The sequence below is a fragment of the Nannobrachium achirus genome (assembly GCF_963921795.1).
Source record: "Nannobrachium achirus genome assembly, chromosome: 11".
Classification (NCBI taxonomy): Eukaryota; Metazoa; Chordata; class Actinopteri; order Myctophiformes; family Myctophidae; genus Nannobrachium; species Nannobrachium achirus.
In genome coordinates, this window is record NC_137820.1 from 60,993,500 (window position 1) to 61,019,539 (window position 26,040).

At 43.5% G+C, this 26,040-nt stretch overlaps 1 protein-coding gene across 1 annotated transcript in view; it reads right to left on the reverse strand.

Moving 5' to 3' along the window:
- Positions 1-205: 205 nt before the first annotated feature.
- LOC308294503 (UPF0606 protein KIAA1549L-like) overlaps positions 206-26,040 on the reverse strand; it is a gene marked incomplete at both ends in the record, with an annotated part of 143,320 nt that continues 117,485 nt past the window's right edge. Inside the window, 9 exons of the mRNA XM_080737237.1 lie at positions 206-235; positions 1,403-1,557; positions 2,631-2,767; positions 5,711-5,811; positions 7,532-7,703; positions 8,954-9,189; positions 12,677-12,809; positions 14,439-14,659; positions 16,905-17,029. Of these exons, the coding sequence (XP_080593363.1) occupies positions 206-235; positions 1,403-1,557; positions 2,631-2,767; positions 5,711-5,811; positions 7,532-7,703; positions 8,954-9,189; positions 12,677-12,809; positions 14,439-14,659; positions 16,905-17,029 (1,310 nt within the window). The remainder of the gene's footprint in view (positions 236-1,402; positions 1,558-2,630; positions 2,768-5,710; positions 5,812-7,531; positions 7,704-8,953; positions 9,190-12,676; positions 12,810-14,438; positions 14,660-16,904; positions 17,030-26,040) is intronic.

The following is a 26,040-nucleotide window of genomic DNA, read 5'->3' on the forward strand; positions in this document are numbered from 1 at the left end:
TGTCGGCCCGGCCAAGAAAGGTACGATAGGCTGAGGTGGCTTCAGAGTGCTTTTAGTAAGAGTCAAACCAGACCACATAATGAAGGTCATTTGATACAGTTGTTCTATTAAGTGCCATTCTAATTAATCAATTAGATGTTGAGTTTAAAAAAAATGAAAGACTGTTCCTTTCCACTCGGTACCAGAGAATGGCTGGCAGATGGTTTCAGCAGATGGTTTCAAGATGACGTGAGTTCTACAGGGAGAGGAGAAGGATACATCTCAGCATCACAGGCCAGGCAACACAGGTGTATCACAGTGCAAGTGTGTGAGTCTCTGTGTAGAGATATGTACAGTTTGTGTTGATGATGATGATCTGATAGCAGAGCATGTGAGCAGAGCAGAGCGCGAGCGGCGCACGGAGCGGAGCTTTTTTTAGTTGAGCATGAGCGAGCGAGTTTTAAAATGGGTCTGAGCGGCAGTGGAGCGAGGATTTTCCTCCGCTCCTTGGAGCGCCGACCCTCCTCCGCTCCTAGCCGATCCTGTTGGGGGCCGCATGCCACATGTCTAAACCCGCACGCAGACAGTCACAGTGCAGAGTGCGGCACCGTGGAGGGGAGAGCAGACAGAGAATTCCCTTGTCTTGATCAAGATTTCACTCAAGTCAATGTATATCATCCACACAAGTAGGCTGTGTTTATAATAATAAATAGCCTTGTGTCAGTTAATTTATATATCACCACCAGCCAGTCAAAGGATACGTTTTGAAATGCAAGTGAGACGGATTTGGCTGAATGAAAAACACTCACCACGAGTCGCCTCCCTCTCTCTGTGGTGATTCATCAACAGGATTTAATATTGCCTGTCTTATTGAAAAATAATTCCTAGGCTACACAAAAAGTTAACTTAGATGGCGTATATGTGACGGACAGAGTCGCAGCCCCAGCCTTGAAGCCTCAAAAGTCTAGTATCTCCCCCGGACCAAGGAGATGTCTAGTGGTTAAGATATTGGACTTTCGCGTGGGAGACCCGGGGTACGAAACCGGGTGGGGAGTTTCGGATCACCTCCGTTACATATATGTTGTAACATAGACAGCTCTCCAATCCATCGAGCCGAGGCTTGTTACCGCAGGCAGTTGTGACTGGATTGGAACGCTTGTGGCAAATGAGAAAGTGTTTCTGACATGGTAGCAAAATACCTTTTTATTTTGGCTGCTGACTCTGATTGACGACCCTGAGCGGAGCGTGGAGCGCGGAGCATGCACAAATCAAGGTGAGCGACGGTCATGTGCTCTGTCTGATACTGTATGAGTGTGTGAGCATAAATATTGTGTCCATGCATACATAGAGTATGTGTGTGTCTCTGCACCTCAGTGTTAGGTGTGTGTGCGTATGTGTATGTGTGTGCTTGTGCGTGTCTCACTGGTGTGTCGTTCCACTGCCGTGGAAGGTCTTCAGGCTCAGGGGGGTAGGACATCCAGGAAGGGCTGCGGTATGAAGAGGGTGGGGACATGACAAAGTAATCCGAGTACCCCGGGCGATTGGCTGATATGGCGTAGACCGCTGTCATTGGGTTTCCTGCATGACCAAAAACAAATTCTTGTCAGCACCGCCCGAATAAGTTGTTGTTTGATGCAGGGGCGTCACAAGGGGGGGGGGGAGTGGGACTGAGTTACTAGGGCTTAAGGTGGAGGGGCCTTAATTATTTTATACTTTAGATATAGATAAACAGCAGATATACAAGCTCACAGCGTGGCACGAGTTCCGCGCTGCAAGCTTGTAGATCAGCTGTTTTTGAAAAGACGTGAAAATGTGTGCAAATCTTTGAATATATATATATTTTCAAGCGAACATTTGTAACTCAAATTTTGCATCTGGGGGGGTCCCTGGAACAAAATATTTTGAGATGGGGGTCCGTGGCCGAATACATATCATTTTGGGGATCCTTCACATGAAAAGCACGATAGAAACAGGCTTTTCAAAAAACCTTAGAAGGATTTGAAATATTCAAAGACTTCTTGCACAAATTTTCACAATTTTTCAAAACTATTTTTCAATAGTTAAAGCACAAAATAATGCGTAATAATGCCTTCCCAGTCTAAATGGGTTAAACCCCCTCCCCCTATGAAGAACATTCATGGGGGGCCCGCAGTGAATCCTTGTACCCAGGGCCCAGAATTTGGTGCTACACCCCTGGTTTGATGCCATACTGGTACGGTATGTCAATGCCTCCACCCAGGAGGTTATGAAATGACACCCATCTGTCTTTGTCTGTCTTTGACCAACACCAATCTTTTTGTAGGCCAACCTAGAAGTTACTAGGGTTCCCAAGGCAGATTCTATGGGCTTTAAATGTGTAAATGAATAAATAAAATATACACGTAACGTATACTCACACATATTATATTACGGTGTACAATTGTTTTAGTTGAAAAGTGTGTCATCTTTTAGTTACCGTAGTCAATACACGCACACACACACACACACACACACACGCACGCACACGCACACACACGCGCGCGCACACACACACACACACACACACACACACACATACACACACACACACACACACACACACACACACACACACACACACACACACACACACACACACACACACACACACACACACACACACACACACACACCTGAGTAGGTGGTAATAGACTGATCAACAGTGACAGCAGGGAAGGGGGCTCTAGACAGTGGCAGGTAGGGGGCGCCGTTGAGCTGCAGATCAGAGGATTCCGACACTCGGGGCTTGAGGCTCATGTCTGGAGTGGAGCTGTGGACAAACAACAAGGAGGAACAGCAGATGCTCAATAGTTTTATACAACAATTCTATCAAGTGCTATTTAAGCCCTGTATATTGACCAGGGTCCCCGCCCAGCAGGCTCTTATTTTACACCAGATATGTTTGCCGAAAAAGATGACCTTCAATTTCACAGCGTGTTGCGTTGTGATGTGTTGTGAGCTTGTTAGATGTGCTATTTTTCAGAATGTTCGCCTCATCAGAGGGACACTATAGGGTCCATGTGGCATCATAGGGACGCTAGGGTTCATGTAGTTAACTTCACAATACAATCCTTAAATTGACCATTGAGTGTTAAATGTATTACTCTTTGTTGGTTTTGTTGGGTAGACGCACCTCATCTGTTTATATTTGACTACAAAGGTAATCAAAAAAATCTACCAACGAACTTGTCTTTTACAGACGACTGCCCCGCTGGTCAATAACAATACACGGAAGACTCTTGCGAGTGCACTCATTCAGCCCCTCTATGACTATGGAGTCCACGTATGGTATCGCAACACCTCAAAGGCCCTAAAACAAGGCTCCAAACAAAGCAAACTAATTAGGGTCCTGCTTAACCTTCCTTTTCGGGCTCACCTCACCACTATTCACTTTTCAAGCGTGGGGTGGCTCACAGTAGATGACAGCATGTTGCAATGGGCCTGGTGTACAAGATACACTACAACACCACTAAGATACCCATGTACCTGACAAAATACTTCCACACCAGAGGCAGCTCCGAAGATCATGTTCAACCCAGATTCGGCTCAAACAAAGGGTCAAATTCATTCTCCTGCTATACCGCTAAAATGTGGAACGCCCTACCGAATGCCTTAAAGAAGTATAAATCCCTAACTTCCTTTAAAACCGCTCTGAAAAGGCACTTACAGGCAGCTGCTACTCAAACAAAAAGTAGCCTACATACGGTATCTGTTAACTACGCACCTTATGTAGCCTACATACTGTACTGTATAGCAAAGGAAGAAAACATAATTCAGACAGCAGTCTACTACTAGAATGTTGTTTATTTAGAATTTTGAAAGTACAGATATATGAAGGGAAAATAAATTCATAAGAGGAGAGTGTGTTCCGGTTGCAACTGCAATGAGGCCTTTATTATCTGAATTTGCTTCACCGAAGTGTCTTTTCCAAGGGTAAGTGACTTCTCATGATCTGTCTGGCTAGGTGGATAACAGTCCAGTGATAATCATTTCATCCAGCTCATATACAGTAGTAGGGCTGAAACTCATCCAAACATCTACTGTGCAGTGAGTGCTGCCAGCCTGGAGACGCCTGCTCAACGCACCTCGCCCACTCTCTCTCTAAGCAACCTTACCATGCATATTAAAGAGATTCAAACACTGCACTGCCAGATGTCCTCCAGCCAAAGCACTGAGTATATTATTACACAAGTTGACCATTTCATTAAATGGTTAGTATATTTGTATTCAGAATGTTTAGGTTGGAATCATGGAATTTCGCCGTGGACTGAAGACTCACCTTTTCAGACTCCACCTAAACCCATAGCACTACTGAAACACTCAATGACCATAAAGGAAGCTAGTTAGCATTTGTTTTTAGGTTTTTTTAGAATCCTCTTTTCCTTACTGATTATACTGTTTTTTAGATTGATATTCATATGCATTTGTTATATTGTTGTTGATGTTCTGACATGTTATCTTGTTTATTATAGTGATGTATTATCTGCTTATTGTAAGTCGCTTTGGATTAAAAGCGTCTGCTAAATGCTTAAACTGTAAACTGTAAACTGGAATAAGACTTAAATGAATGCCCCAATACCTTTTACAGAAAATAAAATTGCAATAACATGACAGTACTGAGGCCATTTTGCTTTGCAGCACCTTTGTAAAATACCACAAAATAACAGGCCATGTAAATTATGTTTGTGTACTGGTGCAACTACCATTTATACATTTAGTTTTTGAGTTTATTACACTCTGCAGTAGAATGTTGCAAACATTACCCTAACTAATTGCAAGAAATCTCTTCCACCACAAGATGGCGAACATGCTCTGTCATACAAGCCAATCAGCTATAAGCAGTCAATCAATTGCTGTAGTTCTAAAGTGCCCAGCAACACAGTGCACACAGCAGCAGCATCTCAATGAAGGGGCTGTGCAGTTCAAAAGATGCACACTAACTTATGGGCCCTGCCCACAGCAATGAGACAGGAGGGAGAGAGAGAGAGAGAGAGAGAGAGAGAGAGAGAGAGAGGTCAGAGTGAAAGAGACAGAACAATGAGGAGAATTTTCACATTATTCATAGCGTCACTGTCGGGCAGAAACCTTGTATCTCCAAGTTTCAAATGTGTACGTTTTTTGGTAAAGCAAAGCCCTGCTTCATCATAAAAGAATGTCGCACAAAACTAGTGAAAATTGCAGATCTCCAAGCACACAACGCCTCGCGATGCAAGGCATTGTGTGTTTGTAGATCGGCCGTTTTCACTAGTTTAGTATATTTTTTAGATGATAAATACAAAACGAACGGTTTTGGACATACAAGGTTTCCACCCGAGAACGACGATATTATTCTGTATGTTCCTGCTTTTTGCAACATATGCAAGTGTCCTCTCTCGAAAATAAATAATAATTTATTTTGTACATTATTCATCCATCAACATTGCACCTGGACTTTGTGCAAATGAACATGTGTCACCCAAATATATTTTTTCACCAGCAAGTTATTATTACAACCACTGACATTCCAATCCATATCGTCCAAAAGACAGATAGCAGTAACTTGTCTATAATGTTTTGAGGTTATGCAAGCATACTGTATGATTGACATGTATGGTTCCATACTGTATTGATATTTTGATTTATATTGATGTGTGTGTGTGTGCGTGCGTGCGTGTGCGTGCGTGCGTGCGTGCGTGCGTGCGTGCGTGTGTGCGTGCGTGCGTGTGTGTGGTACCGCAGTAGCGAAGTCCCGGGCGGCAGGCCCGGTCGCGAGGGGATCAGAGGGGGCGGAGGAGAGCCAATCCCCATGTCAGGAAGCTGGGTGAACCTGAAACCCTGCAGCAACCAATCACAGAGCAGAAAAACACAATTCCAATGAAGGATATTCTACTTGTCCAAAGAGACATTCAATTAATGGAAACAGTAGAAGAACTCAAGATGAAAGGTACAACGGGACACCAATACAAGGGGGTTGTCACCCATCCCTTTCACATTAGGGATGGGACGATATGAAAAAGTCATATCACGATTATTGTGACAAAAGAAATCGTGATTTACGATATTATCGCGATAATCAGGCCTAGGCTAGACAGAGCTGGATATTTCACTTATCCCGGTTTTTCAGATATCCACATAGAAAAATATCTAGGTCCACACAACAAAGATATCTAGGTCTAAAATAATCTGAGTCCCTAGACCTCCACTAGGGGGACAAGCACACACACAGTAAAGTCTTCAGAGATATCCAGGTTCCATGTCTACATGGATCCAGTGAATAGGATATTTTTCAATGTCTTCACTTATTTATCCGGTTTCAAAAATATCCAGTTTCGCGGCCAAAATATCCAGCTTTGTGTAGCCGGCACCTTAAAATCCATTATCCTGGGGCCAAACATTTGCCAAAAAATAGCAGATCTACAAGCTCACAACGACGCGTTGTGAGCTTGTAGATCGGCTATTTTTTGGTAAAGACATTTGATAGAGAGTGAAAAAAGACTGTATCAAGTACGCATAATTATTATAAATACCTTTTACCAATTATAGAGTGTTTAAGTGGTAACGGATATGCAGCTCGGCAAATAAAAGGTGAATTGATCCCAGTGCATGACGGAGGACGATATCACAATAAATTAAATCTCCACGATACGATTATCGTGAGTGTTTTTTATCACGATAGACGATAATATCGCGTATCGTCCCATCCCTACTTCACATCAGACCAAACAACAATGACAATGCCATGGCCTGCCTGGTATTATTATTACAATATAGTACATTACACTGACATGATCTGAGTCAAAAGCTCTGATTATTAATCTCAACAATTAAATCCACTTCACTCCGCGTTGCATGGGGGATGTAGATGAAGGAGGCAAGACATTGTATACTTTTATGTAAGTGAGGACACTTACAGATTGTGCAAGAGAGGGGTGAATGTAAAAGTTAAAATGCTGATTTAATATAGTGTGCACAGCTGTGTAAAAATTGTCACCTCTGCATTCTAAGTTAGCTTACTCTTTGTCTAGTTCTATGTACAGCACAGCATCCACACTTTTCACTGTGATGCACAAATCTAATAATATGTTGTTGTTGCCTTTTCTAAAGTATACTATTCTATCTATTCCAGAACCCCATATTATTAGCAAACCGTTTTGGCAACCCCATAACCCTGTATGTATGTCTAGTCAAGACCTTCATTTTCAGGAAATGGAAAAAACAATCTGTTTAAAAGGATCCAATATACAGTAATTACTACTACCACTTTACTTACTTTCAGTGGTTTCATTTATAAAATCCACAGACATTTTGGGCATGTCACTACAGGAGAGTTGGAAAACGTTTCCAAAAACATAGCAGATCTACAAACCCAGAATATGTTGCATTGTGAAGCGTTGTGAGCTTGGAGATCAGATATTTTCGCTACTTTTGCACGACGAGCCACATAAATTAGGGCCTTCATTTATGAAAAAAAATATATAAAAAGATGAAATATGGAGAAGAATTCTGCCGAAGGTGACACGATTCTATCATCCTGTTATATTCTCTCCATACTTACAGGCTTAGGCAAGCTACATTGATGCATTTCCACATAGCTAGCGGTGCTCCTCTGCCTGCCTCCACAGGGGTGGTTCATGGTCCCCGGGGCGCTCGTCACCCCCTCACTGTACGGGCTGGTGTGGGAAGGGTTGTAGGCGCTGTGGGCATGGTGGTGGTGGTGGTGGTGGCTGCTGGAGGGAAGATTAAGATTAAGAGTTATACATAGTTGTGTGCGAATGTCTGTGCATGGAAAATAGGTACTTTTGACTTGTGGATTTGCTATTTTCAGTGAGCAATTGAGTATAACATAAAGATATGAGCTCCGAAATGATGTGCAGTGTGTGTGTTATGGGGTATGCACTGTGCACAGTATATGAGGGATGGAAAGTAACTTTAACTGGTGCTTGCATGATAATATGTAGGAGCATCAATGTAAGAAATACCCGTTTCGTTTAATGGCTACAGAGATACTGTGTACTGATCTGCATGATTTTTGGACAACATCTGTAACAGGGCCAGACAACACCCCCCCCCCCCCCCCCCCCCCCCCCCACACACACACACACACACACACACACACACACACACACACACACACACACACACACACACACACACACACACACACACACACACACACACACAGCTGGTTAAACATGTTGCACCATGCTAGATGCAGAATAGATATGCCTCATGCTAGATGCAGAATAGATAGTAGATACACCATAAAAATGCTAATATACAGCATATGATTTGTGAAAGTGACAAACGGGCTTCACAGTTATGTCAGGTGTGTTCATATGCTAATGGTGATGCGATTTCAGATCAATTGCTCCAGCCACTGAGGAGAAACGCTGTGACAGACCCTCAGACAGACAGACAGACACTCACTCAGACATTCGGAAAATTATAGTATAGATGGGCTACACTGGTGACAGACTGACGGTGTACATGTCCCTTTGGGGATCAATAAAGTAAATCTTTAACTCATCTTATCTTAACCAAAGGCACAATGGAATTGGTTAACATACACTAGCAACATACTGTACAGTACCCCAATGCTAAGCAAGGAAACATATCGTCACAGTCCAGCAGAAACCTCGTATCTCCAAGTTTCACATTTGTATATATTTTTTCGTAAAGCCCTGCTTCATCACACAAGACTGTCACACAAAACTAGTGAAAATAGCAGATCTACAAGCACACAACGCCTCGCGGTGCGAGGCGCTGCCTGTGTACTTGTAGAACGGCTATTTTCACTATTTTAAATCATATTTTAAAAGGATAAATACAAAACTAAACGGTATTTGGACATACAAGGTTTCCACCCGACAACGACGATATGCTAAAATGAGCTGTGGGCGCCTCTCTTGACTCCACAACAGCGCACTGTACTTTATGAGGTTCTGTGAGAAATATTGATGTTATTTTTTTTGTTTACTTGGTTGGCGGGGAGGGGGGGTCGTGGTCCGGAGGAGCCAGGCTGAAGGCGTTGCCTAGCAACATGTGCATCTGCGTGCGGACCTCGTCGATGGAGGGCTGGGAGCTGAGTGTGGAGGAGTCTGAGCCGCGGTGCCCTTTGACCCCCAGGCTGCCGGTGCCGGTGGACCCGGCGCCGTATCCCAGAGAGCTCATCAGCCGGTCCACGTTGGTCTCCTCGAAAGGCTCCAGTTCACCCTGTGAGAACACACACACACACACACACACACACACACACACACACACACACACACACACACACACACACACACACACACACACACACACACATGCAGGGGCGTCACAAGGTGGAGTGGGACTGAGTTACTAGGGCCCAAGGTGGAGGGGCCCTGATTATTTTATACTTTACTTTTTCTCTATTGAGAAATAGCAGATATACAAGCACAAGTCGTGAAAATGTGTGCAAATCTTTGAATATTTAAGGGAACCTTTGTAACTAAAATTTTGCTTCTGGGGGGTCCCTGGAACTAAATATTTTGAGATGGGGTTCCGTGGCCAAATACATCACTGACACTGACATAGAACTCGGTGCCGCGCTTGTATTATTATTATTATTATGTATTATGTATTATGTATGAGTTGTATTATCTGCTATTTTTCAATAGTTAAAGCACAAAATAATGCGTAATAATGCGTTCCCACTTCCCAGTCTAAATGGGTGAAACCACCTCCCCCTATGAAGAACATTCATGGGGGGCCCACAGTGAATCCTTGTACCCAGGGCCCAGAATTGGGTGCGACACCCCTGTACACATGCACAGTATTTGCATATACTGATATGCAAATATGTAGTGGTAATAATCAAAGTAATTTGTGTATATCTATACAGCTCAGCACTGACGTTCCCTATAGCAAAACAATACACTTGCAGCATTATTAATTGTCGTCTCCGCCAGGCTGGACGGCCAAAGGCCAGGGAGACTATAATAACAAACAAATAGGTGGATATTTACTGTATATCTCAATAACAGAAAGAGAAATGTATCAAAATTCAAATCATGTGGATCCCAGGATCCACGCAGGAAGATGAGGCTCCAATGAGAATCCCGGACTTCATCCAATCAGCCGTGGACCTCAGTCATTTACCACAAGAGTCGTCTATGACATATCCATTACATGACTCCCCCTTTGACATCCATTATTGCAACCGAACGTCGCAGTATACCATGAGAAATGTCGTAGCTTGTCTCCGTCTGTGTCTGTCCTTCAGTCAGTACAAATTTTTACAGTCTTGGTTCCCTTGTCACTGTGACATCACTCTGAGGTCTCTGACATCATACTCTGATGTCACTGTGATGTAGGGGAACCACTCAGACTGGCTTCATGTCCCTTTTATGCCCATATATTTTATGCTCATATATAGTCGACAATGTGATGTCAGAACATGCCCATATATGGGCATTCTCAGATCACACTTGCAAATGAATTACATTCTTGTCTGTTTTATGCCCATATACAGTACTGAGATCCCTGTCCCAGTGTCATCAATATTAAGGACATATCTGGGAATGACCATATATGGGCATGTCAGAACATACAGTATATCCGACCAGTTATCCAATCTCAAAAGTGCCTGTTTAGATTGGCAGAACATGCCCATATATGGCTATTGCCAAATATGGGCATTCCCAGATATGCCCTGTCCCGATGTCATCAATATTAAAAGGGCATATCTGGGAATGCCCATATTTGGTAATGCCCATATATGGGCATGTTCTGCCAATCTAAACAGGCACTTTTGAGATTGGGTAACTGGTCCGATATACTGTATCACTGGCCAGATAGCCCTTTAGGGCGAGGTCACATGTCGCCCTGACCCCTGAGGCGTCTTACTAATAAAATAAATGTAATATTTTAAAAAGTGGAAAACATAAAGTGGAAAAAATGAATACTTCTTCTGTGGCCTACTGGCAGCGTGCACAAAAATGTCCAGTGGTTTGCAAGATTAGCTCTGGACAGACAGACAGACAGACAGACAGACAGACAGACAGACAGACAGACAGACAGACAGACAGACAGACAGACAGACTCCTACAGAGCCACACCGTAAAAACGAATGCCATCCTACCAAAGTAAGGGTGGCAATGGACCGACACGTCCAAAAGCTGGAACAGTATGCTCCTTTAAATTAACGATCAGTCTTTTCCTGTGCAGTAAAAATAGATCTGGTGTAGACCTCCAAGATTACATCCTCCTACATTACAGACTTATAGAATGCAGGTAAAGCTGCAGGGTCCACACAGCTATAAATAATGTTGTTTCTGGCAGCGCTACCAAGCAACAACACACATTTATAAAGCTGATAAAGTTGATATAAAGCACACACACGCACACGCACACACACACACACACACACACACACACACACACACACACACACACACACACACACACACACACACACACACATACACACGCAGCATTACAAAGTGTTTAGCACATCCTAGGCTATTAAGCTGCTATCGAGTTTCCCATCTGAATCCATGAATAGGCTGTAATGATATTCAGAGCCATTGACATTCAGCTATAGGAGGCGGCGTGGCTGCTGCATCACAGGCCAGCGAGACCAGATTACGCCCTCCTTCCTGCCTTCTTCTCAATCTGTCTTCCTGTCTTGCTCTGCCCTTTTCTCTCTCTCCGTTTCTATTTTCTCCCTCTTTGCTGTCTTTCAAAAGAGAAATCTCCTCCCCATGGACCTTTGGTCTGATCCTCCTTTACGCGTCTCTCTTACTCTCCTACTTGTCTCTCTCTCACGTCTCTTTGTGAGGAGATTTATGAAGTTCATTGGAAGGTAATTTACTAATCCTCTACGTCTGAGTTGTGCGCTGCGTTCCCAAGCTTAAAAGGGAGAATCGGGAGGGAGAGAGAGATATATAGATGGAGAGAAAGAGATAGAGACAGAGATGAGACGGGAGGATTAGCCTCGTGTACGGTAGGTGATAAAGTGACAGAGCTTTCATTTGTGCCGGCCCCTGTGTGACCTCATTGGATGGGAGGATAGGAAGGAAGGAAAGAAAGAAAGAAAGAAAGAAAGAAATAAAGAAAGAAAGAAAGAAAGAAAGAAAGAAAGAAAGAACAGAAATACTAAGTGAGGGATGAAATCAGTGGTGAAAAAAGTACTCAAATATTTTACTTAAGTTAAAGTATCAATACCGCAATATACTGTAGAAATACTACACAAGTAAAGGTCTGGAATTCAAAATGTACTTGAGTAAAAGTACAAAAGTATTACATTTACTCAAAATGTATATAGGGCTGAAGTGATTAATGTAGGTTTTGTAATAATAATCCAAATCTACGTGTAACTAGTACGTTTTCAAATGTAGCGGAGTAAAAGTACAATGTTTGGATCCGAGATGTAGTGGAGTAGTTTGAGCACCACTGACATAGAAACATATGTTTTTCAAAAAAACCTTAGAAGGGTTTGAAACATTCAAAGACTTGCACACATTTTCATTTTTTTTTTTTTTCAAAAATAGCAGATCTACAAGCTCGCAGCGCGGCACTCGGTGCCGCGCTGTGAGCTTGTATATCTGCTATTTTTCAATAGTTAAAGCACAAAATAATGCTTAATAATGCGTTCCCAGTCTAAATGGGTGAAACCCCCTCCCCCTATGAAGAACATTCAGGGCCCAGAATGTGGTGCGACACCCCCTGCGCTCACATCGTAGCCGTTGTTGCGGATGCCTCTCCGGGAGCGCTCTCTCAGCACCAGGAGGTCCATCTCTGTCTCCACTGGGCTGGCGCTGCTCAGGGACTGGCGGCTCCAGTAGGTGGGCTCTCTGGGGTGGGAGTACCTGGACACATACAAACATCATCAGAAGAGAAATGTCGCAGAATGTCCATCCATCAGTCAGTACAAGAAGTGATGTCACATGACATCACGTGACATCACCTCATCAAAGATCAAACCCTGGATATCCATTACTGTGTCGCAGTTTACCATGAGAAATGTCACAGCTTGTCCACGTGTAGAAGTGTAGTCGTGTACACATTGGGTTTGCCGCTCTGACATCATGCTCTGATGTCACTGTGATGTCAGGGGATGAGATCCCTAATGTCCACATCACTGTGACATCACTGTACCACATCACTGTGACTCAGACTCATCAGAATGGTATAAATTAGCAATGACTGAATGACTGTGATGTCAGGGGAACCACTCTTAAGAGAATGGGTTTTCTGCATTGACATCACGCTCTGGCTTGATGTCCCTTTTATGCCCATATATGGAGATTGCTGATGTCATCACGAATTGAATTCATGTCATCATGAATTGAATTTGATATGCAATGTAATGAGCTGAATTTGACCCTGAAGACATAAAGCCTATATAAAGGCTACGCAACGTGACAATTCTTGCTGCTTCAATTATGATCATTTGAAGGTGATATACCAGACCGGTCACGTAAGCCATGTGGCTTACCTAAATTATTGTGAAGTTGCATGCCCCCTTTAACAAAGGCATTTTTTTGTGTGTGTGTTTGTGTTTAGAATGAATTCTACAGTGTAGGGCAGGCATTGCAGGGCATCACATTATGCGTGCAATGTTTGTCCCCCCCCACCCACCACCGTTTACTTTACATAATGCAATGACCATCATCATGATCATAGTTGACATAGAGTAGACTAATTCATCTAAATCTGTATATATGCATCCACCGGCGACAGCCATAGCCGGAGGCATTATGTTTCTGGGTTGTGTGTGTGTGTGTGTGTGTGTGTGTGTGTGTGTGTGTGTGTGTGTACATCTGTCCCTCTGTACATCCCAACCTTGTGAACGTGATATCGCTTGAGGGAATTTCAAGACATCTGGCTTGGACTCAAGGATGAAATGAATAAAAATAGGTGAGTAAAGGTCAAGGTCACTGCTGTGTCTGTCCCCAGGGGCGTCACAGGGGGGGGGAAGTGGGACTGAGTTACTAGGGCCCAAGGTGGAGGGGCCTTAATTATTTTATACTTCAGCTATTGAAAAATAGCAGATATACAAGCTCACATCGTGGCACTTGGGCTTGTAGATCTGCTATTTTTGAAAAAGAAAATGTGTGCAAATATTTGAATATATATATTTTTAAGCAAACATTTGTAACTCAAATTTGGCTTCGGGGGGTCCCTGTAAGTACATATTTTGAGATGGGGGTTTGTGGCCAAATAAATATCATTTTGGGGGTCCTTCACAAAAAAAAAAAAAAAAAAAATCAAAAATAGGAGATCTACAAGCGCTCGGTGCCGCGCTGCGAGCTTGTAAATCTGCTATTTTTCAATAGTTAAAGCACAAAATAACGCATACTAATGCGTCCCCCAGTCTAAATGGGTTAAACCCCCATCCCCCTATGAAGAACATTCACGGGGGGCCCCCCACAGTGAATCCTTGTACCCCCAGGGCCCAGAATGTGGTGCGACACCCCTGTCTGTCCCATTATTACCTCTTGTGACAACCCGCGAAGGAGGCCCTCTTCTCCTCGGCCGTCATTGGCTCCTTGACACCGTTGTCATGGCGACCATGCCGGGCGTCCCGGTGGCTGAGGCCACGGCTCCTGCTCTCGGACAGGGAGAACTCTCCGTATCCCTTCCTCCTGGCCTTCTGACGCAGCTTGTTCCTGTAGTGCTCGATGTCCGACTTCTGCTTCAGACCGCTGGGGTTGGCCTACATGCAGGGGCGTCACAAGGAGGGGGGAAAAGTGGGACTGAGTTTACTAGGGCCCAAGGTGGAGGGGACCTGGAATTATTTTATACTTTAGCTATTGAAAAAATAGCAGATCTACAAGCTCACAGCGCGGCACCGAGTGCCGCGCTGTGAGCTTGTAGATCTGCTATTTTTGAAAAGCCGTGAAAATGTGTGCGCCTTGTGGGTGTGTGTGTTTGTGTTTTTTTTTTTGAAGATTTCTTTTTGGGCTTTTTTAATGCTTTTATTGATAGGACAGTAGACTGACAGGAAATGGGGGGAGAGGTGGCAAACGACATGCGGCAAAGGTCGTCCGGATCGGGAATGGAACCGACGACGCCGCCAGGCATCCATCCCCATGCGGCAATGCCCAAGTGGTATGTGCCTAGACCAGCAGGCCAGCGGGCTGAATATATGTATTTTTTTAAGCGAACATTTGTAACTCAAATTTTGCTTCTGGGGGGTCCCTGGAACAACATATTTGGAGATGGGAAACATAGGTTTTTCAAAAAACCTTAGAAGGATTTGACACAAATTTTCATGATTAAAAAAGAAATAGCAGATCTACAAGCTTGTGCTGCGAGCTTGTATATCTGCTTGTATATCTGCTATTTTTCAATAGTTAAAGCACAAAATAATGCGTAATAATGCGTTCCCATTCAATGAGTCCTTGTACCCAGCATGGCCCAGAATTTGGTGCAACACCCCTGCCTACAGTACATTGATGCATAGAGCAAAGGGAGGATGCCACTGGATTAAGAGGTGAATTACACAACACACAACCAGCTTGTAAAACATTCACCATTATCTCAGGAACAACAAGCCATAAAAGATATGAGACATGGCATAGTCAACTGTAATGGAAAAGGTTGGAGATGGAGGTTTCAGGGTTATGTTCACAATGTTCTCTTCCAGATTCTATTTCAGATGAAGGTATGATCAAAAAGCAATGTATTTGGCTACGGTGCAAAGAATTGCATTATACAGTACTTGGCATTTTGTAAATGTAGCTATATCCAACAGTTCAGTGTTAAATAAAAGGCACATTGCTAAACGAAATTGCTAGACAAAATAATACATGTATCCAAAATGACATACAGAAACAAAATATTAAAACCCTCCTAAAAAGATGTGTGTTGTGACATTTAGACAAAACACATTATGGGTTAGGTTTTGTGTCTTCTGAAAATACCACTCCTCCCAAATAAATAAATAAGAACAACTAGTATAGTATACAACTAGTATACTGTATGTTTTAAACTGTAATGGTTAAATTGATTAGTTTATTATTCATTAAGAACATGATCCATCATCATCTATTTCTGATCTAACCCGTTCATTATTCTACAGTAACCCTCTGGATGTCTACAGTACATTATGAAGACATATTGCAGGTCGTAAAGTATCCGTCCCGTGACGGAGGACGGACTGGGCGTATAAGATCTCAGTCAAGTGTTTAATTTGTTCGCCTAGAAACACAAACAATCACTTATAAATCATCACAACGACCCTGGCTGCTGAGGAGACGTGAGATGGGATTGTAAGAGAGGAGGACAAGTGATGAGAGGCGAGGGGGCGGGAGTGGGAGGGACAGATCAAAGGAGGAGGAGGAAGAGTTACACCTCATCCGCACTGCACGCGAGCGAGCGATGCGTCGCGATGTCCCGCGAAATACTGACCGCATATGGAGCGTCGGCCATTGCGTTGCGACGTAGCCTGAACCAATCAAAAAAAAAAATATATATATATATAAAGTGTTTGGGGGGCGGGACATGGCCATTTACCTCTATGGACGTTGCTGTGAAACCTCGCTCAAATAGAGGCTCCACGAGCGAAAACCGGAGGGGTGGACGACGTCGTGGCACGACGCGTTGTCGCTCGCGTTAGGTCAGGACGTCCTCATTGAAACAAATGTATTTTAATGAGATTTCGTCGCTCGCGTCCCGTCGCTCGTGTCGCATCACGGGTAGTGCGGAAGAGCTGTTAGGACAGTGGTGCTCAACGTGTGGGCCGGGGCCCAGTTGCAGGCCGCGTGAGGATATTGCAACTTAAAAGTGGGCCCTAAAATAATTAGCAAAACACTATCATTTTGTTGATAATATAACATTAACATTAAATATATACATACTGGATTATTGTGCGTGCGTGCGTGCGTGCGTGCGTGCGTGCGTGCGTGCGTGCGTGCGCGTGTGTGTGTGTGTGTGCGTGCGTGTGTGCAGACACTCACCTCTCCATTGAGGACCACAGAGTCTTGACTATGGGAGGAAGATGAGGGGTATGAGTAGGTCGGCTGGGCTGTCATGGGTTTAATGGTGATCAGACGCAGAGAGCCAGTGTGGTCCTCATAGGGATCTGCAAACAGAGTAGAAGATAGACCAGAGAACTTAGAGAGATGGAGGCATACTTATGTTTCAATGCACAACCATGCTGCTCTATTTAACACAAATCTTAACCTAAGAAAATCACTTACCCTACCTTTAAAGTACTGAAAGTATAACATCACTGTCGGGCAGAAACCTTGTATCTCCAAGTTTCAAATTTGTAATTTTTTTCGCTAAGTAAAGCCCTGCTTCACCATACAAGGCTGTTGCACAAAAGTAGTGAAAACAGCTGATCTACAAGCACACAACGCCTCGCGGTGTGAGGCGTTGTGTGCTTGTAGATCAGCTGTTTTCTAATTTTTCAAATTATAAATACAAAACAAACAGTTTTGGACATAGAAGGTTTCCACACCACAACGACGATAAGTAGTCATTATGAAGTAATTCAATTTTTTTTCTTCCAAAACTAAAAGAAAATGTACAAAATGTGCTGTGGTGAAAATAATTGTGAGTGTGTAGACTGTACAATATTTGCTAGTGAGATGAGTGTACTGTGCAGCAGCATGCCTGACTGTTATGTGAGTCACGGCACGTCTGAAAATGTTTGCTCTTGTTACTCATGTGGCCCTCATTAGCTCAGATTAGCTTTCCCATGGACAAATTAACATGGTGTGTATGTGAGCTACAGCAGTGCAAATACAGTAAATCAGCTGTGTGTGTGTGTGTGTGTGTGTGTGTGTGTGTGTGTGTGTGTGTGTGTGTGTGTGTGTGTGTGTGTGTGTGTGTGTGTGCGTCTGCACTAAATGCATTGTGTGCATATGTACTGTACAAGTGCCGTTTGCATTAAATTATGTGCATCACAAAAATCAGCGGAGTAAAGTAACTACCGTAAGTAGATTTACTTAAATACTGTTTTGAGGTATTTGTCCTTTACTTGTATTTCCATTTTTCAGTACTTTTACTTCTACTCCACTGTATCTCGGATCCAAATATTGTACTTTTACTCCACTGAAATTACTAGTTACTTTGCAGATACTGTATATTATAAAACATACATTAATCCAGCCACTCGTGCAGTGTGAAATACTCTAATGATCTGTTGACTCGCCGACCATGCAAAATCGTATTTGTGTATTCGAGCCCTTAGTCCGAATGTATTTAGGGTTACTGAGGTTAAGGTTAGGGTTAGGGTTAGGCATAGTATTCTTAACAAATTCGGACTAATGAACCTTCGGACTAATGAACCTTTGGACCAATGCCATGGCACCCTGCAAAAAATACTGTAAAAAAAGGAGGTTTAACTACTTTCAACACATGTATGTTCACATCCTTGGACTACAGGATGCAGCGGAAGTAAAGAATGGGTGTTTGGCTGTGACTCAGATGCCAGACCTGTTCATTGAAGAGCTATAACAGTCTGCGGGCAGCCTTAAGCCCACGCTGTTGGCCCTTATTATCTCGGTTAGAACACAGGGAGTTTAAAGTTAGTTTAGTTTAGCTTTTTGTATTCAACGTGTGTGCCTTATTGCGCAGCACAGGCAGAGTGACATTTAAAATGATGGAATTAATGACTGTAGCATATGCTGTCTGAAGGAGGTCCAACATGCAGTGATGATGGTAAAAGAACGGAATAGTATTACCAGTAAGACTCCCTAATAGGGAGATAAGCGACCGTCAGGTCGCAGCGGGATTTTAGGGCAAAATGTGTAGGAGTAGTGAGTGTCCAAAAATGTGTTTGAAGAAATTGGCCTGTTGGTGGCGCTATATGGGACAGATCCATATTGATGAGATGAGTGTAGACATACTGTGTACCGATTTGCGTGATTTTAGGGCAAAATCTGTAGGAGCAGTGTCCAAAAATGTGTTTGAAAAAATCTGCCTGAAGGTGGCGCTATATGGGACAGATCCATGTTGATGACATGAGTGTAGACATACTGTGTACCGATTTGCATGATTTTAGGGCAAAATGTGTAGGAGCAGTGTCCAAAAATGTGTTTTAAAAAATCAGCACTAAAATTGCACTATTGTCAGCAGTGCTTGTTGTTTTGATTGTGATAAATAAGAATCCCCTCTGTTTACCGAAGCCAAAATATATCAAAGCACATTACATTTTATTATGCTAAATTAAAAGAACAAATTCAATTGCAGTTGCAAAAAATAAAACAAATGGGAAATGAAAACTGCCCACACAAAAAAGCACTGTAACTTGTTGAATATTTAATGTAGCAATGTTTCAGACCTTTTTCTTTTCTTCAGGCATATAAATATAACCCTGAGATATCCAGCATAATAAGGGATTATTTGAAAATAAATACTTAAACTATTCAATAACCTTTTCTCAGAAGTCTAAAGTCTCTTGACAACTTCTGACCACAATTAGGTTTTTCCATTTCCTTTCCTGTGTTTTGTTCCTTTCCTATGATCATCTATTCTTCTTGTTCCTGCAATTAATAACTCTATTAATCTTTCATTTACCATGTCTCTGCCTCCGCGTGTATCCCTTTCCAATTTGTAAAAAGAACACTTTTGTCCATCTTCTTATTCTCCTGTTTTCCAGAGTCCTTGTACTTCCAAAGTCTTAGAGGGGAACAATTACTCATCCCAACCTTTCCTCCCGGCATGCGTTTATTCCACAGAACAAACACTATAAATCAAACAAATTACAGTGAACACTACTGTCCTGCTGATGCAAAAGAGATTGAAAAATCACAGTGTTCAAGAAGCGCTGCTTCTGAGGAGGACCAGAAAGAATTCCGTCTGTTAACACATCGAAGAATTCATTCTGGAGATGTAGTGTGTTTAGTGACACCATTGATAAGCACACGTACTGCTGAAAATTCCCTGTTTATATTGAACCCATTAGAATTATTGAATGCTTTAACCAGTGAAAAATAGCAGATATACAAGCACACAGCGCGGCACCGAGTGCCGCGCTGCAAGCTTATAGATCTGCTATTTTTGAAAAAGTTGTGAAAATGTGTGCAAATCTTTGGATATATGTATTTTCAAAGCGAACGTTTGTAACTCAAGTTTTGCTTCTGGGTGGTCCCTAGAACTAAATATTTTGAGATGGGGGTCTGTGGCCAAATACATATCATTTTGGGGGTCCTTGACATGAAAAAGTTTGAGAACCACTGACATAGTATAGTCTCTCAAGAACAGATTAACTGAGCTCCAGTTAAGTGAAAAGGACATTTTCTTTGACGATGGCTGGCCAGATTGCTGACATAGAAAGATAGGTTTTTCAAAAAATCTTCGGGTCAAAATTCAAATTTTCATGATTTCTCAAAAATAGCAGATCTACGAGCTCGCAGCGCGGCACTCGGTGCCGCGCTGTGAGCTTGTATATCTGCTATTTTTCAATAGTTAAAGCATAAAATAATGATACACAATGTGTACCCGTTCTAAATGGGTTAAAGCGTTTTGAGTTCTAGATCAACACACATTGAAATCTCATTCAGTGTGTTAGGGTCTCACAGACAGATACACAGTATGTTGTAATGACTACATAACAGAGCTCATTGACAAAACACCATGTCATGTCATGTCATGAACCTTCTTTGATGTGTTACTGTATGTGCCGAAGCGTGAAAAATAACTCTTCAGACCTATTTTGAGAAATTGGTTTTAAAGGGATGGAAAAGAAAGTTGTTTTTCCCCTGACTCCTTGACTCAAGCACTATCTAACATATAATTTTCCGAATGTCTGAGTGTCTGTCTGTCTGAAACCGCGTTTCTCCTCAGTGGCTGGAGCAATTGATCTGAAATCGCATCACCATCAGCATATGAACACACCTGACATAACTGTGAAGCCCGTTTGTCACTTTCACAAATCGTATGCTGTATAATTGCATTTTTATGGTGTATCTATATCTATTTAGCCTACAGTACCTTTTGTGACCACACATGTTAAGGGAGGGGCGCTGTTGTTCAGGCCATGCACAATCACACACAAACCCACACACACACACACGGGGGGGGGGGGAGTGTGTGTGTGTGCAGGCGGGCAGGCGGGCGGGGGCGGGGGGGGGGGGGGGGGGGGGGGGGGGGGGGGTGGTTCTGGCCCTGTTACAGATGTTGTCCAAAATCATGCAGATCGGTACACAGTATCTCTGTAGCCGTTAAATGGAACGGGTATTTCTTACATTGATGCTCCTACATATTAGCATGCAAGCACCAGTTAAAGTTACTTTCCATCCCTCATATACTGTGTGCACAGTGCACATCCCATAATCCACACACTGCACTGGCGCCTATTCAATAGAGCCAAGGGGAGCAATGGCTCCCCCTATTTGCCACTAGGGGGAGCCCGGCTCCCCCTCCCTCCTTTTATTTATTTACGATCATATAATCACAAAATGTGATTAAGAAGAAGAACGTCAGAAATTCGCCTTGTTTGACTTTGAAGCACCCATAGCATGGCTTCTAAGTTCTAAACCAATCACAGCGAATGGGGGGCGGGAGGTATTAGGTCTACTGTGTTATATGCAAGCCTGTGCCTTTAAGGGGGCGGGCTTAGGAGCAGTACGGGATGACGTTGACGCTGTGTTTTGGGACCAGCGCGGAAGTGAATGTGCGGGTGTAATGCTGGGGAGAATATATTAGTGAGAAGTTAAGTTAATACAAGTGGATTAATAGTGAAAACGTGACGTTTATGCTGTATGTTCCTGCCTGGCCCTGGAAGTAATAAATCATTGTTATCTACACAGAAGTAGTATGGACTATTTGAATAAGTTACCACGACACGAGCCAAGTTATTGCTACAAACAGTGGAAAAGGTAACAACTGGTTTCTCAACCAATCAGTGACTGTCTGAACCTCTGGCTGACAGCGCGCTGCTCAACAACAAACAACATGGCATGGCTTTATCTAAATAACAGAATGAAACAGTTGTTTCACAGTGGAATATGCTACCTGGGGTTAGCTACAGACATTAAGAGTTAAGATCTGTTTATTTGACAGGGACCTTGCTCATTAATGGACATGTCAGTTTTCACTTCAATGTAAATGAGCCAGATTTAGCCCGCTGTGGGCTAATTTCCATCTGCAGTCCCTGGACCCCCATTGGTGGTGATCAACCCCCCCAATCCAACCCTTGATGCTGAGTGCCAAGCAGGGAGGCATTTGGGTCCCATTTTTATAGTCTTTGGTATGACCCGGCCAGGGAATTGAACCCCCGACCTCCCAGTCTCAGGGCGGACACTCTAACCACAAGGCCACTGAGCTGGTCAGACAGACAGACAGACAGACAGACAGACAGACAGACAGACAGACAGACAGACAGACAGACAGACAGACAGGATCCCCATTGGTGGTGGTGATCAACCCCCCCAATCCAACCCTTGATGCTGAGTGCCAAGCAGGGAGGCATTGGGTCCCATTTTTATAGTCTTTGGTATGACCCGCCGGCCGGGGAATTGAACCCCCGGCCTCCCAGTCTCAGGGCGGACACTCTAACCACAAGGCCACTGAGCTGGTCATGTCATGTCATGAACATCCATAGGACATGTGGATAGCTTTTACATTTACCATACGTGAACTAAACTTTTTGACGCTGTCAAAAGAAGCTGGATGAATGACACGTTGTGTTGTGTGCCTCCAAGGAACTTTCTTCTGGGCACCTCAATATAAAATTGGATATTTTCTTGTCATTTTCTCAAGGTAAGACATGGCTTTATTTAACTAACTGTTCACTGTGGTTAGCCAGCCTCCTCTCCTCCTCCGTGTGTGTGTGTGTGTGTGTGTGTGTGTGTGTGTGTGTGTGTGTGTGTGTGTGTGTGTGTGTGCGCGCGCCCGTGCGCGCGTGTGATGAGATGCTTGCTTGCTTGTAAATATTGGTAGCTGCTGGTTGCAGATCTTTGGTCATGGTTGTGGACTTGTGGTCAGTGTGGTTTTGTTGTGCGAACATTGTGTGTTGGCTTGTTGGGTGCCCCGCGGACCGCGGTTCGTGTCCCAGCAGTGCTCGACTCATTTTAGACCCATTTTAGACTCATTTTAGACCCATTTTAGACGACTTTATAACCGCAAATAACCGATTTTTCGCGGCGCCGCTTTGCGGTGCCAAAAAAAAAAAAAAAAAAAGATCCTGGATTTGTGCTCCCCTAGTGGAGACAGAGTTAGGCGCCGGTGACACACTGCACATCATTTCGGAGCTCATATCTTTGAACGGGTAAGGGCTAGTACTATTTAATTAGGGAAAGTTAGCCGAGTCTTTGACCAATCTGGGAACTAAATGCTTACCAATAGCTTTATTCACAAAATGTGTTCATAAAGGTGTCTACTATCACCTCTGAACTTTTTCAAACCAAACTCCCTTGGGAAACTTTTGTTATGGAAATAATAGATTCTGGACACGACTGGACTGGTTTAACTTGTCACGATGATTTGTTCCAACAAGCAGAAGCTTCCCCTGTGTTAGTGGCAATGTTAGGCCCCAACACCAGATCAGAACATACCATTTATATAGACAAATATTATGCCCCTTCCGTCCTATACTAAATACCACTACACTTTGTGGGAGCCAATCAAAGTTGGGGTATCATTCGCTTTAATATTCAGGTAAATAATACAAAAAATGTATCTGCTTTAAGTAGCATGTGGGTCAAACTAGGGTTTTTTCATGATTCTGAATCCAATGCAAGCATTTGTTTTGCACAAAAAACATTCCTTGGGCAAAAAATGCCCCCACAAAGCTGTGAAAAGTGATGACTCATCATCACTAAACCATAGTTAACAGTTTAAACCCCGCTTCCCTGATTCATAGTGCAGGGTTTTTTATCTTGATGAAAATCAGAAAGGAATGTATTCCTAATCCTATGCATACTAGTAGTCAGGTTTCAAAATAAGACTCAAAGTGATAATATGTGAACGTTGTAGTATCGTGATTTCAACACAGGTTTTATTGTGTTGTTGCGTTACCAAAATGCTACTTTACATTTTTAGAAAGGGAAATGTTTCTTATTGTGTATGCTTATATTTGACGGATTAGAATGTACTGTACATGTCCTTACACTGGAATCAAAATACCAGTAAGACTCCCTAATCAGGAGATAAGCGACCGTAGGTCGCTTATCGGCATTTTATGTGAGCTGCAGTGGAGGGGGTCCTCCACTGGGGGCGTCACCACTTTTGCATCCGTTCTGGAGCACGAGGAGTGGGTGGTCCCCGGGAATTCCCCGTGAGCAGCCCCGTTGGGGTGGTCATTTGGTCATTTTTGCACATTTGGTCATTTTTTACACTTGGGGGTCCCCCAGGGAGCTGGGGGTCCCTGGGGCTCGGGGGGTCCCCCGAGTAGTAGTTTGGCAGGCAAGGAGTGTGTGTGCAAAATGTGGCATGGATCGGGTCAACGGTTGCGGAGATATGAGCAGGGAAAAAGTGTGACGTGTGACGTGTGACCACATTTGGTCATTTTTTACATCTGGGGGTCCCCCAGGGACCTGGGGGTCCCTGGGGCTCCTGGGGTCCTTGGAGGTTGTAGTTTGGCAGTCAAGGAGTGTGTGTGCAAAATTTGGCATGGATGGGGTCAACGGTTGTGGAGATATGAGCAGGGCAAAAGTGTGACTGACTCACTCACCCACGGACAGCCTGTGGAGGTTTAAAAACAGGACACCCTCCCTCAGACTAAATTAAAAAGGTTTGGCCCTCCAACATTTTCATCTAGTGGCCCCCTCCCATAAATATGGAACCCATAAATAAGTCTCTTAGAGCTCACATAGTAAATGACATGATGATAAATAGCATCTCACACTGACGTATTTACCAGGAGTAAAGGTCGTTGCACACTGCTGCGTTTTCTGGGCCAAATATAATAAGTGGGTGATGGGGCACCCTGGGGTGCCGTGACGGCAGTCCAGGGGTGCCGTGAGATAATTTGATAATATTTGGAATTTATTTGGGCACTTGAAAAAATATTTAGTATCATTTTAAACTTGAAGTACAAAGTTATTTTCAGTTGTAACCGATTGGTGTCTGGCCCTGTTACAGATGTTGTCCAAAAATCATGCAGATACACAGTATCTCTGTAGCCATTAAACGAAACAGGTATTTCTTACATTGATGCTCCTACATATTATCATGCAAGCACCAGTTAAAGTTACTTTCCATTAGAGTTCTCAAATTCGGCCCGAGCCCGACCCTACCCGGCCCGACCCGACGTTATCGGGCCGAGCCGGGCCCAAAAATTATAATAATTAGTCGGGCCGGGCCGGGCTCCGGGCTCCGTCACTCAAGCAACAGAGAACAGGCGCATATCGCTGTCTGCCTGTCTTCAGCGCAGCACTGCAGCCTGCCTAAGTTCCTAACCAATGGACCAAGGATAATAGGTGACGCATACGGAAGTATAGTCTATCATCATCAGTCTCATAGAGCAGTCTGGTTGTTGTGATGACGTCACAATCGAAACCTTTGGATATACAGAAGTCTGTCACAGGCAGCGAGTCACCGTTAGCTCCGTGTGGAGCGGCTACGATGAAAGTTTGGAGCTGCATGTTAAATTAAAAGGCAGCAGGCAGTTTCACAAGTTTGTAATAAGTTATAAATCCAAGAAAAGTACATTCAAAGCGGAACCAACCTGGATATTATTGACAAGGAATTAAAAGGATTGTATTAACAACATCAACATGACCAACCTAAAAGCACCATACGTTGACATCCTCTTACCTTGTAGAGACGATCATCTCGGCTGGTAAAATATTATTAATTCCATTATGCTGTCTGGTTAATCAAGTGTCCTTTGCTGCTGCTGTGTGCATAAAGGGTTTACAGCCGCAGCGCGCCGCTTATTACATGCCTGAGTTGTATGTTTAAGCATGGTGGTCAGGTGGTGTCGCGCACTAAACAACAGATCTGCAAGCCCAGAATGCAAGCCAGATGAACACGTTTTGGGTTTATAGATCTGCCGAGCCAGCTGCCTGCGTTTGATGCGTGACCGTTGAAAGGACGAAACATAAATCACGCAGGGAGCGACAACGGCAGGGAGAGAGAGGATGAGAGCTGTATGATTGAGATTGACTAACCAGTAAGACTCCCTAATCGGGAGATAAG